Raw genomic sequence first — 19,460 nt, 5'->3', positions numbered from 1 at the left:
CATATGAGTAACTCATCACCAAAAGGGATGGCAGATAACTCATCTTTTGTGTTGCAAGCCATGCAACAACAGTTTGACTGGTTAAACTTATTGTTGGGTGAAGTAAGGGATAAGATGGATCATCAAGAAGTAGTGACTAGAAATCTGCAAGGTGGGAGGGATAGGAGGCGACGTGAGCCTAGTATTGAAAATGGGTCTAATAATGGGTTTGAGAATGGGTATGAGAATGAAGAGTATGGTGAGGATGAGGAAGACCTAACATCTGAAGTTGGATTGGGTAGACATAGAGGAGTTAGGTGTGAAAAAAGACTTAGGAGAAACCTAGGAGGTTAAGATGGAGTAGATAGGAACCTTGAGAGCATCAAAATGAAAATATCATCCTTCTAAGGTAGAACTGATCCTGAAGTTTATTTAGAGTGGAAGAAAAGAATAGAGTTGGTGTTTGATTGTCATGATTACTCTGAGGAGAAGAAGATGAAGTTGGCAGTAATTGAATTCACTGATTATACGATTATTTGGTGGGATCAATTAGTGACCAATAGGATGAGGATCTTGAGAGACCTGTAGAAACATGAAGAGAGTTTAAAGCTATCATGAGGCAGAGATTTTTACCTAACTACTACTATAGAGACCTCTACCAAAAACTACAAAATCTTACATAGAGGTCTAAAAGTGTAGAGGATTACCATAAGGAGATGGAGGTGGCTATAATTCGGGCTAATGTAGTGGAGGATCGGGAAGCTACGATGGCTAGATTTTTTAGTGGATTGAATAGGGAGATAGCCAATGTAGTTGAGTTGCAAAATTATGTGGAGGTAGAGGACATGGTGCACATGGCTATGAAGGTGAAGAAACAGTTAAAAAGAAATGGTACAACAATGTATACTTCGGTTTCTAGCACTCTTTAGAAACTAAAGTGAGACAAAAATTATCAAACTGTAACAAATGGGAAGACCGAACCACCTAAGGGGAAAGATGAGGGAACTAACAACAAATGCAAAGTAGAATCTCAACCTTCACGAAATAGAGATATTAAATGTTTTAAGTGTTTAAGTACAGGGCACATCGCATCTTAATTTCCAAATATGCAAATAATGATTATGCATGACAATAAAGAGGTGATGATTGAGAGTGAGGGTGATAGTGAGGAGATGCCCGGGTTGGTTGATACTAGTGATGATGATAGAGTGGAGTACCCCGTGACAGGTGAATCTCTTGTTGCCAGAGGTGCTCTCAATACAAAAATCAAGGTGAATGATATGGAGCAGCAGAAAGACAACATTTTCCATACTAGATGCCATAGAAAAAACAAGGCATGTAGTATGATCATTGATGGGGGAGTTGTACTAATGCTGCTAGCACTATTTTAATTGAGAAATTAAATTTGTCTACATTTAAACACTTTAGACTATACAAATTGCAATGGTTGAATGATTGTGAGGAGGTTAGGGTAAATATGCAAGTGTTAATTTCTTTTTCAATTAGGAAATACATAGATGAAGTGTTTTGTGATGTAGTGCCTATGCATGCTGGCCATATTTTGTTGGGAAGGTTATGGCAATATGATAGGAAAGTGATTCATGACGGGTTCAAGAATATGTATACTTTGGTAAAAGACAATAAGACCATTACTCTTGTACCATTGATTCGAAGATAAGTGTATAAAGATCAAGTGAAATTGAAAAGAGAGAATAAGTTGAAAAACACTTATGAGGCCGATAGTTCAAATAAAGAAGATGAAAAAGAGAGTGAAAGAAAAAAAGAGGGTGAAAAGAAATGAGAGTGAAAAAAATGAGAGAAAAACAAAGAGAAAAGTGAGTTTTTATGCTAAGAAAAAATTTACTACTAACGAACTTGACGAAGCATTGCCTAGTGTTGTTGTCTCTTTGTTGCAGGGATATGAGGTCATGATTCATTGTGGTATGTTTAGTGGATTGCCACCTATTAGAGAAATAGAGCATTACATTGATTTTGTACCCAGTGCGACAATTCCTACCCGACCTTTCTTTGACGAACATGTGTCCTTGAAGTACTTGAAGGGATAAGGTAAGTTGAATAGAATGCATGCCAAGTGGGAATAATTCATTGATACCTTTCCTCCTGTAACCAAATACAAACAAGGTAAGGAAAATTTTATGGTTGATGTTTTAGCAAGAAGGTATATCTTTGTCTTCATTTTAGATGTAAAATTATAGAAATTTGAATATGATAATGAATTGCATGCTAATGATGATGACTTTGCTAGTGTGTATGAAGCGTGTGCGAAGATATCGTTTGATAAATGCTATAGACTAGATTGGTATTTATTTAGAGAAAATAAACTTTGTAAGCCTACTAGTCTTATGCGTGAAATGCTAGTGCATGGATGTGGTTTGTTGAGTCATTATGGTCTAAAAAGGATTTTAAACGTGTTGTGTGACCATGGGTGGGAGTATTGCTTGCCATTTATTGAGTTAATTGGAATGGTTATTTTGGTGCAAGGAAAACTTTAAATGTGTTTCATGAACGTTTATGGGAGTATCATTTGCCATTTATTGACTTGTTGCATGAACGTTTGCGAGAGTATCATTTGTCCTTATTAAAGTTTGCATATAATAGGATCATGCATACTACTATTTCTTATTCTTCTTTTGAAGTTGTTTATGGTTTTAATCCACTTACTCCTTTAGTTTTGATGTTTTTGCTTGTTGATGACAGGAATAACTTGGATGTACTTTTCCAATTTCTTAAAAAACTTAATGAAAATTCATATCAAGTGGATCTTCCAGGTAAGTATCATATTTTTGCTACTTTCAATATTTCTGATCTTTTTTCCTTTGATGCAAGTGAAGATTCGAGATCGAATCATTTTAAGGAGATGGAGAATGATGGACACCAAGATGGACCAAGTCTTAAATATCCCTTGCAAGTTTCAAATGGGGCAATCATAAGATCGAGAGCTAAGAAGTGCAAGGAAGCAATGCAAGGATTGGTGCAATCCACTTGGGACGAGGCTAGCAAAAGCCGAATATTCAAAATGAGCTTGAGAAAAGGAAATCCAATGACCATCCATGTGATACAAGCTATGAAAGAGTTCAACATAAATTAGGGCCTATTATTATGTTTATGTGATTGAAAGCCTTAGATTTTGTTTATTTAATTAAATGGGTTTATTTTATTAGTTATATGAATTAGTCTAGAATACTTAGACTTAAGGATACTTAGTCTACATATGTCTTATTTCTTATGAACTAGAGTTTTTGGAAATACTTTGCATTTTAGCCAATGGCTTATTTGAAAAGTTACTTTTTAGAAACTAGGGTTTTTAAAAGTACTGTAACGAGTTACTGTAGCCTCATTTTTGGAAGCCTCATCCAGGGGTATTTTTAGAAGGAAGAGCTTTATTTTGGTTAGGGTTTTAATTAGGTTATGATTTAAATACTCTTGGTAGCCTCATTTTTAAGAAGTTTATGAAATTTGATGAATTTATTCGTTGTGAGTTGAGTTTATCTTCTCTTGTTTTTTAATAAACTTTTAAATTATCAAAGGTAAATCGCAATTTTTGTGGTGTTCTTTCTTATAATTTAGGTTCTTGAGACAAGTTCTTTAACGGGTCTAGATTTTCATATAATCTAAGTTCTTGAAACGAGTTTCTTAATGGGTCTAAATTTTTCATTGGCTTGGTTTTGACTTTCTTGAGTGAGTTTTTAAATTGATTGTGGGTTCAAGGGATTTCATTCTTGTGGGTTCATATCATTTGTATAAATACTCATAAGCATTAATAATGAACTTCAAAGAGTTGGTCCAACTTTTTGTTTGTTTCCCCACTTTTTTTCCTTTTTTTCTTGGGTAAGATAGTGATCCCTATTCGTTTCCTATTGCAAATGACCCTTTGCAATTGGCTTATTCATCATTTCAATTGCATCAGACCATAGCTTCTTCTTGTCAAGAGTTACATGAAAATAATTTTTATATATTTTGTTGTGTTTAGTGATTTCTGCTTATCTTAAATCTCCATGGGTGTTGTGGTCTATTACTTTCTCCATGGGTGGCCTACATGGCAAGACAACATTGGTCGCTATTATTTGGGCATTAACGGAATGACCGGTGAGAAGATTTTCTCTTGTTATAAACCTTTTACTCATATGGACAAAAATCCTAATAGGCTGAATAGCAACAAATACAACGAAACCAATCTCCTTCTTAGCCATCGTTAGAAAGTTGTTAAACAAATGGTATATGCAAAATAATCGAACCCAACATATTTATACATCATATCTCATACATTTTTCTTCATTTTCTCTTTTGATTTTAAAGACAAAGAAAGACTCAACACCTTTAGGACTTTATATTTGAAAACTTTGGATGGAAAAATTCATATTCCATGAAACTAGAAAAAAGCATTGGAGAGTGAAGTTTGCTTTACCTAGCTAGTCCCTTGAATGCTTGGCTTCTAAAACTCCTCACTTCATGCAAGGTAGTAGTGGTTTAGTGATTGGATTGAAGAAGAAGCAACTACGGTTTTCTTAGGGTTGGGTGTGAGAAGGGAAAAGGAGAAAGTGTGAGGAAAAATCTAATGGAAACAAAGTGACCTTCCGGTTTCTCCTCTAAGGTGTAACCCGTTGGCCATTAATAGTTAGGGTTTAAATACCCTTTTGATTTTCTATGCTTTTCTCTCTCCCATCATTGTTCTATTTCAAAAGTCCAAAAGCCTCACACTCTATCTCATACATGGCTGCCAAAGGGCTTAGCTAAAGCCTTATCATTTCCTCTCTTGATCTCATAAGTCATCATTCCATGAGCACCAAGTGTCATGGCCGAGTACCACTCTTCTTCCTTCATCATTTCCCTCTCTTGGAAAGCTAAGGATTTCATATATGCATGGGCGCCAAGTGACATGTTCTTACCAAAACCAAAACCTCTCACTCTTCCTCATCATTGGCTTCCTCGGAAAGGGATTCCATTGTATGAATGCATAGTGGCATCCCATTACCACAACCGAAAATCCCTCTCTATCTCCCTCATCATTGTCTGTTTTGGGAATCTAAGGGACCATTGAACCACTAGTGCATAGTTGCCAAGTGATGGCATGGAAGGTGGTAGTCGTGTGGGTGGCGTGTGCCTTTCGTGTGTCCCTTCCTCTCCCACTCAATCTTGTCCCAACTTCTTCTTACATCATTTATTTTGTTGACCAAACCTAGATTTGATTGGCTCCCTAGGTGCACGCATGGATCTCCTTCACTCAGCCTCATCATTAGTCTATTGGAGTTCTAAAGGATAGGTTGCATGTGTGCCAAGTGGCATAACTAAATCATCATCCTTCTTCTTTCTCATTGATTGTTTTCTTGAAACTCAGGAATATTGTATATAGATGCCAAATGGCATGGTTCTACCCAAAATTGAGAACCCTTCATCTCCCTCATAAAAGCTTCCTAAAACTCTAAAAGACTTCTGCACGTGGATGCTAAGTTTGATCCTTATACTTAAATAAAAAATCACATGACTGTAAAAGGACTTGGGCGGCTATCCATTCAAAAGTGTAAGGAACACTCTTAAAAAGTTTTTAATAAGTAAGTTCTAATTTTTCATGGGCCTAAAGGTCCACTAATATTATAATTACTTGGGCCCAAAAAAATGCTAAACATGACCTCAAAATCCTAGCTTTAAATCGAGGTATCACACGAATAAAATTAATTGATTATAGTGTGTGACGATGATTACATGGAATAATATATAACCATCACAATGGTCCATGATATTGCAAGGTGGTAAAGTATCTCTAGTGTATTTAGAGCAAGTAATAAAACATCATAAACCAGTCACAAAAATATAAGCTTAATGGCAAGCAAAATACATTATGACCTCATATCATAAAACCATCTAATTATAATCTTCATATCACTTCTAGATACAGTTTACACAACCGTGTATATATTAAAAAACAGAAAATGAACTTATGCTAATTTTTAAATGACACACATACCATCACCTTATGTTCAAACACATGACAACAACACATACATGCTTATTTGTACATAAGAACCCTAAGATCCTTATTTTGACTAATGTGACACCCATAATTTCCGCTTGTGATGTTATGAAGACTTAAAGTATTAGAACATGTAACGAACGGTCACATATCCCCATTTGTGACAGATAATATGTAATGCAACTTATAATATGTCTAGCAATATATAATAATCGTAGTGGAATTGTGAGTTATAAAATTTTTGTAGCAGAATGACTGAAAACATAATATTATATAAAAACAGCCATCATCAACACTTCATTAATTGTCCATAGTATGGGGCAGTCAGGACCATCTCTCTTATGCACTAAATGGCCTGGGCCCATCTCCAAAAACATCACAATCAACTTCAGCTGGCAGTCGAGAACCAATTCTGCTTCAATCATTTTCAGTCAAGGGTTTGCATTCATCATCATGATATGGTCTTCCTTCAACTTCTACCATCCCAAATGGAATGGTAGTTGAAACTAATAGAGTGAGATTCCTTGAAATCTCAATAAGTTAACAACCAATATACATAAAGATAACATAGACATGTAGATAATAAACATGAAGTGAATGCATGAGATGCAGGGAAAATATTTGCTTGGTAATCCAGATTTTTCAACATTTTTTAGAGAATTAAGATACACATGTTCTTACAGAGAATATACATTTTCTTTTCTTTCATTTTCATTTCATTTATTTCTTAACATATAGTAACAGGAGAGAAGAATAAACTTTGTGAGTATGCTGCCAACAACTTTGAGTTTTGCTACTCATCATCTATACACACCACACATCACATTTTTTTAAAAACTAATTAAATTCTTCTATTTATCATCCATATGCCACATTTTTAGTAAGAGAAAAAAGTGTGTGATGTGTGAGATAATGAATATAATTTTTCAACAACTTTTACATACACTATAAATATAATAATATATGTTGCTTGTTTTTCTGTTTCCACATTTTGTGGCTCTTGATCTTTTGAATCATTACCAATCCCTCTTCATCTCCTGATTGGTCCATATACAATATTCTCTCAGGCATCTTCTCGCTACTAAAGTCTTTCAAGAGATGGTCTACTCTGAAAATCCATCGACACCAGAATCAATGGGTGCATAACTTGGCATAATAGGTCGCAACAAACAATGTGTTTAACTGCATACCCCTTATTAAATTTCAATGTGTGTTGAAATTTTAAAGTGGAAAGGATCCACCTAGTACTAGCTCTTTTTCTTAAGCCAGACTGTATAAGTATCTCTTTTTCCTTATTATATATATATATATATATATATATATATATATATGATGATCATGCTTGCTTAAAAAAATAAGTGACAAGTGCTATATATGCTGGTCTCTGACTCTCCAGTGACAAATGCTTCTTCATTTCAAACTAGTTTTTGAGAGAGAAAAGTTCCAAAATAATTCTACAATAATTTTTATGAGTCATTCTACATACAATCGTGAAGTGCGTAAACGTCGCGTAATCGTTTTGGAAAAGTGTTAGGTTCACTATTCATATAGGTCTCATATTTTATTCATTTTTTTCAAAACAATTACAAAAGTTAAGAATCAGACAGAAACCAAGAAATTTGAAAAACTATAATGAAAAATAAAAAGAGTAAAAAATAAAAGGGCCACAGGGCCACAAGTACCTCTTTGATCTCTTTTTAGGGGATGTTTGGATTCAAAAACACTCTCATTTGATCTTATCTCATCTAATTATTATAATTTTTTCAAAATTTCAAACAAAATATAATAAACAATTCAATTTTTTCAAATCCTAAAATAAAAATTATATTAAAAAATTATATTCTAACAATATTTTATTTAACTTTTATCTCATCTTATTTGATTATCCAATTTCACCCCTTTTCCCATTTTTTTTATTATTTTTTTATGTTTTTTAAATTTTGATTCGTTTGGATACATTCGAGGACTTCATAATAAGAATCGCAACAATAGTCTTTAATTCGCTTATTAAACTCTATAAATCTACTATTTGTGTAAGAGAATATAGCCTAGAAAAAAAATGAAAATAATTTACATAACATTTTTCAAAATATTTTATGCAACTATGTTTTAAATGATAGATATTTTTATAAAACATCTTATAAAAGTAATATTATTTTATAAAAATATTTTCATTATATAATATTATCATATAATATACTATGTATATATTGTTACTCCAAAAAAAAAAAAAAATACCCTAATCAGTATCGAATTACGTACGTACAAAAGTCAGCATCCATGCAGACGTAACACCAGTACTCTTCCGCCGGGCTGCACGATGTATCCATCCATCCAATAGCTACATTAATTGGCGGCCATTCAATCAATTTTATTTTTTCCTGCATTCTGACTTTCAGTGCCATTCCCATCTGAAAGCTGCATTTTGCTGATTCCCTCCCTTGACCGCACTGCCACCAAGACTTGGGAGTTGGAATTCTCCACATGCAACGTGCAGTAGTAATACTCTTGCTCCCAGTCAAAGCGTTGAACATATATTTATTTATTTATGGCGATCTGGACCACCATCCCCCCATAGTTAGCCATTGGATTGAAAAACCTTATTTTTATTCATTCAATTGCCTGAAGGATGCCCTACTTTCGAGTCCGTTTGACCAACCATCTATTCAGCTGCATCCGCGCAGCTGCCATTTTCGACATTTTCTGTGTATGAAATGGACTGCATGCATTCGATATCTTTGCATATATATTCATTACTTCATTTTTCCATGGGGTTTGAGGACTACTGCTGCCTGTCATGCAATCAATAATGGGAAACTGCTTCGGACAATCTGCCAAGTGTGCTCATGTTTCTTCGAATTTTTCTGGTGACTACTTACTTCATTCGTTTTTCATTGCTCATTTCTTCCCTCTTTTTTTATTCTGTAATCTTTACAGTTTTATCTCTTCCATTAATTTGATTGAGTTCTGAAAGACTTCTTGAGGATATGAGCTTCAGAATTACAATGAAGCGATTATGGTTTTTACTATTATTCCATACATATTTGAGTTGCTGCCTAGCTATCTGAATATTTCAAACTTTTTCTGGGTTTTTTCATTACCATCTAGCTCTCTTTTATTTTCAGGAAGTACTACAGAGCGTCATTCCAAGGCAAAACTTCAGGATTCCACCGCTTCAAGCTATGAGAAAACAGTACCTTTGGGAAATTCGAAAACAAAATCTTGTATAAACTGCAAGGCCGATGCATCTATCAGCGACAAACTCAAGTCCTTTAGCTTCATTGATCTGAAGAATGCAACCAAGAATTTCCCCCCAGAAAGTTTACTTGGAGAAGGAGGGTTCGGGTGCGTATTCAAAGGATGGATTGATGAGAACACTTTGGCTCCCACAAAACCGGGAACTGGGTTGGCAGTGGCAATAAAGAGACTCAAGCCAGAGAGCTTTCAAGGCCACAAGGAATGGCTTGTACGTACTGCAACGTTTTGACTCCAAAATTAAGCTGTTTTTCTTCTCCTTAATTTGGGGCGGGCGCCCTTAGAAAATCTTCAACTCTGAATTTGGTCTGTTTTGAATCTCTCAAATTGGCAGGCAGAAGTGAATTATCTAGAACAACATCACCATGAAAATCTTGTGAAACTCATTGGTTACTGCTCAGAGTCTGAGAAAAAACTCCTCGTATACGAATTTATGCCTAAAGGAAGCTTGGAGAATCATTTATTCAGAAGTAAGTACATACATCCTCGTCAATCTAAAGTTTACTCACCCTGTTCTCGTTTATTTATTTATTTATACTTCCTTATATATTTAAATGCTGCATTTCTTGCATTGGCAAGGTAATCAATCGATAGTGTAGATTTTTTTTTTTTTTTGATTTGGGAGAGGGGTTTCGAATTGTAGACTTCCATTTTAAAGGTCGGAGGTCATGCCAACCAGCCACATATCTTTGGCAATAGTGTAGATTGCTTTCCAATTAGTTTGAATAACTTCTGAGGAATGCTGGATGAATTTGGTGATGAAATCCCTCGTCTCTTATTCTCTGTGAAGACGCTGTATATGGTGGCATATTCACGGCGACGCCTGGTAGGTTTGGACTCTGAGCAATGCTTTGGGTCCGAATTCGGGACCTAAAAAGTGTCCCGAATGATTTTTTTTTTTTTTTTTTTTAATTTAGTGATTAAGAAAATATTTTTTAATGATATTGTCAATTTATTTATTTTTAAAAAAATATTTATAATAATTAAAAAAATACATAAAAAATAAAAAATAAAAAAATAAAATGAACTATTGTCACTTTTTTAGTAGTTCTAGCATAACTCTTTGACTTTTGGGATAGTTCCCTAGGCAAAAATTCTGAGATGGTAATTAATGACTCAACTTTAAAATGTCTCATGTATGGAGGGAATGACAATGATGGGAGAAAGTCTGGGCATTAAGTTCTTAATTTCTTCCCCAAATTCAACCACATCAACTATATAAAAACAAGTAAAACGTCTGTTCTTATGTGATTATTGATGTTTTTCCCTTTTTATCGATTTCTCCTTTGCATCATTAGAAGACGTGAAATATTGGTATTGTATAATGTGTCGCGTCACAAGATGCTTGAAAGACTGTAGATATAGAGAAAAGTGCCTCTATGTTTATTTTAAAAGATCATAAATAATTTATACAATTTTTAAATAGATAATATTCATGTTATATAGAAATTTTACATTTTCGTATATATTTAAAAATATATAATTTTATTTTTTTATATTTTTAAGTGATGTACAGAATATAAAACTTATACGTAGAATATTTTAATAAATAAATCTATAAAAAAAATAAATTTCAATTAAAAGAATATAAAAAAAATCATTTTTATTAATAGAATTCACTTTATAGAATTTGTCAGATTTATAGATAGATTAGTCTAAAGGGTGTACGATATAATATGTTAGCGTACGCAAGCTGTGTGAGGTTGGTAGCCCATGGTTATCAAGAAGGAAACAAGTTTTGATTTCTTTTCTTTCCATTCTTTGTTTTTAATTTCGTGAGCAGAAGAATTAAAAATTACATGAAACTTACATGATCGAGACTTTGGAAGAGATAAAAATTAAAAAAATAAACAAGAAAGCAAGAAAATCAGTGGCAGTTAGAAGCAGCCAATAGACCTTCAACGTGTAAGGAAACGCACGTACGTTGATATCATGATGATCTGTAGTACCCATATATAATTTTTTGAAATAGGAACATTATTTATATTGCATGCATCACATCATTCATGTCTCCATTAATTCATCCTAAATTTAAGTTAATATTTGTTTATAATTATGTAATAAAATAATATTATTTTTATTTTTATTTTTAATTTGACGGATTTAAATTTAATAAAAAATATTATTATATTTAAAGTTGTTTATAAATTATTAATAGGTTGTAAGCCTATCATTATTTCATGAATTTATAAAACTTTCAAAACATCTTTTTTATATTTTATTGAATCATCTTATAATTTTATTTTAATTTATTGATCTATCCCAACCTTTTATATGTTAAAAAAATATTTTATTATATTGTCTTTATCACCATTAATCCACTCAATTTTTGACATTAAGATTTAAAAAATAAAAGTTTGAAGACAAAAAAGTTTCTATCATTCATGATTCCCAACTCAGAAAAAAAAAAAAAAAAAAAAAAAAGAATTTTCATCTTATCCTTGGGACCACCATGTTATTGATTTCTCATTATTTGCCTAAATAGAGAAAAAAGAGTATTCATATTATTGTAGTTTTTGACTCTTTGTGATTTACCCCTTTGGTTACCTCACCTCTTAGCTATTCTGCTTTAAACTCTTTTGTATTCTCACCACTTAAGTATACTTTTTTTTTATGTATAAAAATTGCTTTTTTCTAAAGATTACAAGAATGCTTTTGCATTTTAGACTCTTTGTGCCAGAAATTTTAGACAATTAATGTATGATAGTTTGAAATAATTTGAAAAACTATGTCAATTAATATTAAATAACTTAAGTTTTAAAAATCATGATATATTTCATTCACTTTTTTCAATACTTTATCTTACTCTCTATTTTAATTTAAAAAAATGTTAGATACAATCATAGTGTGCAAGTACTGCTAACTTCCATTGAAAAAAGTTGATACATATATATGAGATCCATATGAAAAAAATATTTTTTGGGTGGACCCTACTCTTTTTCGAATAGAGTGCACGACATTTGCATATACTCTATGACTATATCTAGCATTACTAATTTATTATAATCAATATCCGAAAGATATGCATTCATACAACTAGTCTTTCCAATTTTCAATGGACCATGCCTGTTTACATCCTATGCATTTAACAAATTTCTATCAACAATTTGCTCAGTTCTTAGTGAAAAGAGGAATCAGTGCTGGAGAATAAGGACAAGCAACAAATCATTTACAAACCCAACAACATAATACATCAATCTATGAAAAACTATTCATCTAAGAGAACCAAAGGCACTATATGATCTGATTTTTATTTTTATTTATATTTTTTTATTTTTTTATTTTTTTTTTTAAGATTTAATTTGTTGAAGCGGAAAGAACTTCAGGTGACATGCCGTTTCAAGTTTCCTTCGACAGAAAGTAGAAAACTATAGACAACACTAGCTTTTGATGTTCCCAGGAAACAAAGACAATTAGCATTTGGAAATGCTTTCCTGACAAGCTTCCATGGCATTTCTTGATTTCTGCTATTCATCATGTCTGGATCTTAATTCCGAACTAAATAAGATAATTCATTCTTGATTAAAAATATAAAACCATTGTCTTCTTGTTCCGCAGAAGGTGTTCAACCGATTTCTTGGCCTACGCGGATGAAAATTGCAATTGGTGTTGCACGAGGATTAACCTTCTTGCATAGTTTAGATGCCAATGTAATCTACCGCGACTTGAAGGCTTCTAATATTCTACTCGACTCGGTACGATCGATGAAATGCTATAATATATATGTGTGTGCGCACTGTGTGGGTTGATTCTTGTGCCTGACTGAGTAGTACTGTTGAGTATTTTGTAGGATTTCAATGCAAAGCTTTCAGATTTTGGCTTAGCAAGGGATGGACCTACTGGAGATAATACACATGTTTCGACCAGAGTTGTGGGAACTCAGGGATATGCTGCCCCAGAATATGTAGCAACAGGTAGACATGCAGTAACTCCCTGTCAAATCTTTAGCTGGTCTATCTTTAACTTTTCAATCATATTCTTATAATTACACAGGTCACTTAACACCAAAGAGTGATGTATACAGCTTCGGCGTCCTATTATTAGAGTTACTATCAGGAAAACGGGCAATGAATGATGATAGAGCTGGGTTTGTGGATGAAACCCTGGTGGATTGGGCGAAACCATTTTTGAGTGACAGCAGACGAGTCTTGAGGATTATGGATACAAGGTTAGGGGGTCAATACTCCAAGAAAGGAGCCCAAGCTGCCGCTGCACTTGCTTTGCAATGTCTTCATACAGATCCCAAGAATAGACCTCCCATGATTGATATTCTAACCAGCTTGGAAAGGCTTCCCACATCAAATGTTCTTCCCAGGAATTCCCAGGCTGGTATGATTGACAATCATAGGGGGAAGCATTTGAATCACTCTCGCTAGAAAACAATGCATGGAGAACTTACTATCTGTATTATGAAATGAGTAATGATTTACACACAACATATTGTATAATATATTACACGACAATATTATAAAATGATGGTTTTTTTTGTAAAATAATATTACTTTTATAAGATATTTTACAAAAATACTCATCATTTAAAATATAGTTGTGTAAAGTATTGTAAAAAATATTGTGTGAAAATCATTTTCCTTATGAAATATGTTCCCAATTTGCATATAGCCACTTGGTTCTTTGGGATTTCTTTTATTTGACCCGTTATTCTTGTATTTATTGACCCTATGAGTGTGGCCAAATTTCATTGTATCTTCCTCATCGTGGCTGATAATTAGTGAGTCTATGTACATCAAGCGATACACTTTCGAATTAAGGGAACAAACAAATGTCTGTTTTCTTTTTTTAAGGTAAATGAGAATATCATATTATCATTGTTGAAAAATTGATGAGGTTTCTATCCAACCCATGATCTATCGAGCAACACCAATTGCTTATATTCAAATTGAATCAATGGAGCCTTAGATTGCGTTTGTGTAGTGAAATATTTTCAGGTATTCTGTGAATAATAATAATAAAGTAATGAAAAAATAATGATAGAATATTGAATAATAGTGAATATTATGTGAAAAGTAATAATAAAATAATAATTAGTAGTGAAGTATTCTCAGTACCCAAACTATGTTTAATTTACAAAGAGATATATATATATATATACTTATATTGGAATTATTGGATAATTCTTGTGTAGAGAGACACAAGAAACTAGTCTTTTAACTTTGGTATTCTTGAACCTATAGCCTTCATCTACTCGTATTTCGCTCATTTTCTTAAAAATCTGAACCATGCACATCATTTACAAGAAGCCGATTAGAGTCCATAAACATCATTCTAGTAAGAATCAATCATTTACTAAATTCAACCCAAAGCAACAACAATCAACATCAAGATGCTAACCAAGACATGCATTAACTCCAAATGGCAATTCTAAGCTTACTAACACTTTACAAATCCATCAAATATTTATATAAAATGCTTCCATGGACTCTCTAACTTATTTGTTTTCACAACTCTTATCAATTTATCTCATCTCATTATTAAAACTTTTTCAAATTCTTACACAAAATAAAATAAACAATTCAACTTTTTCAAATTCTAAAACAAAAATAATATTAAAAATAATATTCTAACAATACTTTTTTCAACTTTCATATAAAATCATATCATTTCATCTCACTATCCAAACGGGGCATAAAACTTTCTCAAATTTTCACATAAAATAAAATAAACAATTCAACTTTTTCAAATCTCAAAATAAAAATAATATTAAAAAAATATATTCTAACAATATTTTATTCAAATTTTTATTTTCATCACAACTCATCTTATTTTATCAAAGAAAACAAACAAGGACACAACCATTCAATTCATACCAAAAATGTATAGGGAAAATTTACTCACCAAACTGAAATTCTTAAGGCTTAGAGCATCCTCAATGGATTAGCTAAAAGTTAAATCCATTAAGTATTTAGATATTAGAGAGCAAAATATGCTCACAATGAATTAGCTAAATTTCAAATAATTAGAATTTAACTACAGTGACTTTTAAAAATTTTCCAAATTTGAAAGTTACTGTACATACATCAAATATATATTTTATCAATTATTTCTCTCTCATTTTCTTTCTATCACATATTTTATCACAATTGATATATTAATTTGAGTTAGTGATATATTAATTTAATTAAAATATGATTAATAATTAATATATAATAGGTTGAATAGTAAAATATGATAAAATAAAATAAATTAATAATTAAAAAATTAAATATTTTTGAAATTATTAGTTACCTATTACTATATATTAAATAAATAGATAATTCAATGTAGAGATTTAATGTGAATAATTAAAACTAAATTCATTTCTATTATTTTATTGTTATATAATGAAAAAAAACTATTTCAATATAGAGATTTATGTAAATAAAATAGTTAAAAGTCAAATTTTTCTTATATTTATAAAAAATTCATTTAGTTTTATCTAATCCATTAAAGATGCTCTTAGCGATATATCGTTTTTGCTATACTAACCACTAGTTAACTGCCTCCTTGTTTCTCGCATTGTGGATGGTGAGTTTGTGTTGAGCTTTGTGTGAGGAAGAGAGAGCAGAGGAGTATATAAGAAGGAACTCTTGGGTTACAGCACAGAAATTAGAAAAAAAAAAAAAAAAGGTGCGGAAGCCACTAGTATAGCCCAAGGGATTCTCTCAGCTCACAAGCTTGTGTTTAACAGGTCTAGTTATTTTTACAACAATTCTCAACTTATCTCATTTTATTTTATTTAATTCTTATAATTTTTTTAGATTTCTACATAAAATAAAATAAACAATTCAACTTTATTAAATCTCAAAATAAAAGTAATAATTAAAAAATATATTTTATTAATATTTTATTTATTTTTTAACTTTAATCTCAACTCATCTCATCTTATCTCATTATCCAGACAATACTTAAGCCTACTTTTTCACATCAGTTTAAACCTTTGAGACAAATGATAATTTTTATGATATCAGAGCAGAAGTCCTGAATTTGAATACTGACTTTACACTTTATCACATTTAATTAAATAATCTACGTAATTAACTCACTTATTGAGAGAAAATCTGACCTTGTCTAAGAAATGTTAAGACAAAATATAAATGATTAAATTTATAATTTGTTTTTAATTTTAAAATAGTCTAGGTATTATTGATACTCACAGCTGGTTGAGGGGTAATTATATACCGAAAGTTTGATTTTAGCTCTAAATTAAATTAAAAATTATAATTACAAAAGTATCCTATCTAAAATTATAGAATTGATAAAAATTGTAAAACTGTAGTAATTGAAAAAAACACAAACCCATTATAAACTATCCTCGGAAACATTTTAGGTACTAAAATATATTTATGCAAATTGAGTGTAGTGTTTTGAAATCAAAGAAACATAACAAGACAACAATATTCATGCAAAAAGAAAAATAAAATAAAATAAAATACAAGTTGAATATTGTAGTGAGAATAACTTCTACAAATAATTTCTGAGCAATTTCTTTATATGAAATAAAATATGAAAAATTTTATTTATTATTCTCGTACACTATATATTATATATATTTTTATTTTTTATTAAATATATGGTATATGGATATGAGTAGAATAGTTTAATAAGTTTAAGAAGAATAAAATTAAAATTAAATTTTAAAAAATAAAAATATATAATATGTGATATGTGAATATGAAAAATAGTAAAACTTATAAAATATATATTATTATATTTTAATCCTTCAGAGACAGGTGTGCTGGTGTGGCGTGTGTAGACAGAATGCAGCAAGCGCACCAAACACGAGGTCTGGTCTACTTTCTCTTGCAATAATATAATTAGTACTAAAGTGTAATTTTGTATTATTAAATATAAAGATATCAATTCTTTAAACAAAAGAATAGTTCAATTATATTATTGTAACCAAGTTGTACCATTTTCTGGTGGCTTCTCCAATCACATGAAGTATGAAAAATAGGCTAATTACAGGAAGATACAGAGAAGTTTCGGTTTACCGACTGTTTCACACGTATACGTGATTTAGAACATGAGACGAGATGATAAAATGATTTGTGAATAAAAGTAGAATTATTTAAGTTGAGATGTTTTAGGTTTCGTTTGGTTACCAAACTTATCTCAACTCATCTCAACTTATCATTACAATTTTTTCAAATTCCAATACAAAATATAATAAACAATTCAACTTTTTCAAATTTTAAAATAATAATAATATTAAAAAATAATATTCTAATAATATTTTATTATCACAACTCAACTCAACTCAACTCACTTCAACATTCACACACACCCTTATACGATTTTGAGAAATGAAAGATAAAAAATTGAATAAAATTTTATTTTATTTTAGGACTTGAAAAAGTTGATTTTTTTTTTTTGGAAGTTTGAAAAAGTTATAGTGATTAGTTGAAAATTTTAAAAATTTGAAATTGAAAAATATTTGTGGTATTTAGATATTAAAATAATATGAGATAAAATGAAGTGTTTTTGCTATCCAAACCATGCCGGGTATTTTTGACTAAGTAATCTTAGCCCCGCGTACAATTTTTTTTAAATGGATTATTTGTTAAAAATATATTTTTTATGTGAGTCTCATATTTATTAATTTTTTTCAAAAAAATGTACGAGATTTATACATCTTAAAACTGTAAATATTATTTCTCTGTATCAATTAAAATTTAAAACTCAAAATTATTCCACTTCTTTAATTTTGACCATCTTAACAATAGATTTGAATTACACATATAAACTATAGAATAAAATAGAAAAATCATATTCAACTCCACTACACTATTAATTCTCTTGTTTGAAAATCAAATCACAGCGACCCATTTTTTTTTTGGCCAAAAAAATACAATCAACTGGATTAGGTTGAACAAAAATACACAATAAATATGAAACGAATAAATGATTAGGAAAGTCACATTGATTACCTCATTCTACCATTTTTATTTAGAAATAGGTAAATAAATGAAAAGATCAGAGATAGATATTTAGAGTATCTCACATACGTTGACATTAAAAAAAATTTAAAAAAAAAATTTCATTAGCTAACATACGTTGACATTGTTGATCTAATTGAAATAGCATCTCACATCGAAAACGAGTTTCCATTAAAATATTTCAACATAGATACCAAAGCTTTAAGCAATTGATTAAATTTTATTATTTTATCTCTCCACCTTTTGAGCAAACAAATAAAAAACATTTGTTCATCACTATTGCTCAAATTTTGGGTTACTGCATCTCATTTTCGTTTGAATTGAGAAGTAAGCGATTTCAATTAATCTTATCTTATCATTATAATTTTTTTAAATTTTAAAATAATAATAATATTAAAAAAATAATATTTTAATAATATTTTATTTAATTTTTAATTCATTTCATTTCATCTCTTAATTCAAACGGGATCGTGGCATAGCTTTTGGCAGATGCATAGTTTTCAATTATTTTGATAAACGTGACCTATATATTAATTCTAGCAACTCAATAAAATATGTATTCTACGATATTTTTAGGGTCTATATATTTTTAATTTATGCGACTCAATGGGTCACGTTTTTGGATATATATTGATAGATGAGTAGTATTATATATCTACAATTTTATACACAATATTATACATATTGAGTGGGGGTTAGTATTTTCTTTTTAATTTGAATATCAAATTTCAAATTTTAAAATTTTCATCATTTTCAATAATTAATACATTATCCACGTATGATTATATAAGTAAAATTATAAATACAAAATAACAGTTTCCTTAATAAATATATTTTTTTTATGAAAAATTCTATTCATCATCTCACATTATACACTATACCCTTTTTTAAAATTTTTTTCTCTTATCAAATATGTAGTATATAGATGATGAGTAAAAGAATTCAATTAGTTTAAGAAACCATTTAAAAAAAATTAAAAAAATATAATGTGTAGTGTATAGAGACGATGAATAGCAAAACTCATTTTCTACAGCCTATTTATTAACATTATAGACCGTTATCATATTTTCTGAAGATACAAAAAAGTAGATAAACATATTTTATACGCTCTATTTTAAACATGATAATTAAACTGAAAAAAATATAAATATGACAGTTATATATAAAAATAAAATCATTTGTAAAATATAACTATAGAAAAAGTGAATGAACAATAAATAAATAATTTTTTTCATTATCAATAAATAATAAATAAATAATTTTTGTCAATATATAACGTTACATAGTGACTAATCTAATTTAGA

At 30.4% G+C, this 19,460-nt stretch overlaps 1 protein-coding gene across 1 annotated transcript; it reads left to right on the top strand.

The window, feature by feature from the left end:
• The first annotated feature begins 8,714 nt into the window (after positions 1 to 8,714).
• LOC121240323 (probable serine/threonine-protein kinase PBL18) lies at positions 8,715 to 14,000 on the top strand. Its single transcript, XM_041137739.1, has 6 exons — positions 8,715 to 8,835; positions 9,094 to 9,434; positions 9,558 to 9,693; positions 12,782 to 12,918; positions 13,014 to 13,137; positions 13,217 to 14,000. Exons 1-6 carry the CDS (start codon positions 8,766 to 8,768, stop codon positions 13,597 to 13,599), a joined length of 1,191 nt encoding a protein of 396 aa, XP_040993673.1. The 5' UTR covers positions 8,715 to 8,765; the 3' UTR covers positions 13,600 to 14,000.
• Positions 14,001 to 19,460: the final 5,460 nt, after the last annotated feature.

The sequence above is a fragment of the Juglans microcarpa x Juglans regia genome, chromosome 7S (assembly GCF_004785595.1).
Source record: "Juglans microcarpa x Juglans regia isolate MS1-56 chromosome 7S, Jm3101_v1.0, whole genome shotgun sequence".
Classification (NCBI taxonomy): domain Eukaryota; kingdom Viridiplantae; phylum Streptophyta; class Magnoliopsida; order Fagales; family Juglandaceae; genus Juglans; species Juglans microcarpa x Juglans regia.
Note: the sequence above shows the minus strand (reverse complement) of the source record. Positions and strands in the feature narration are given on the sequence as shown.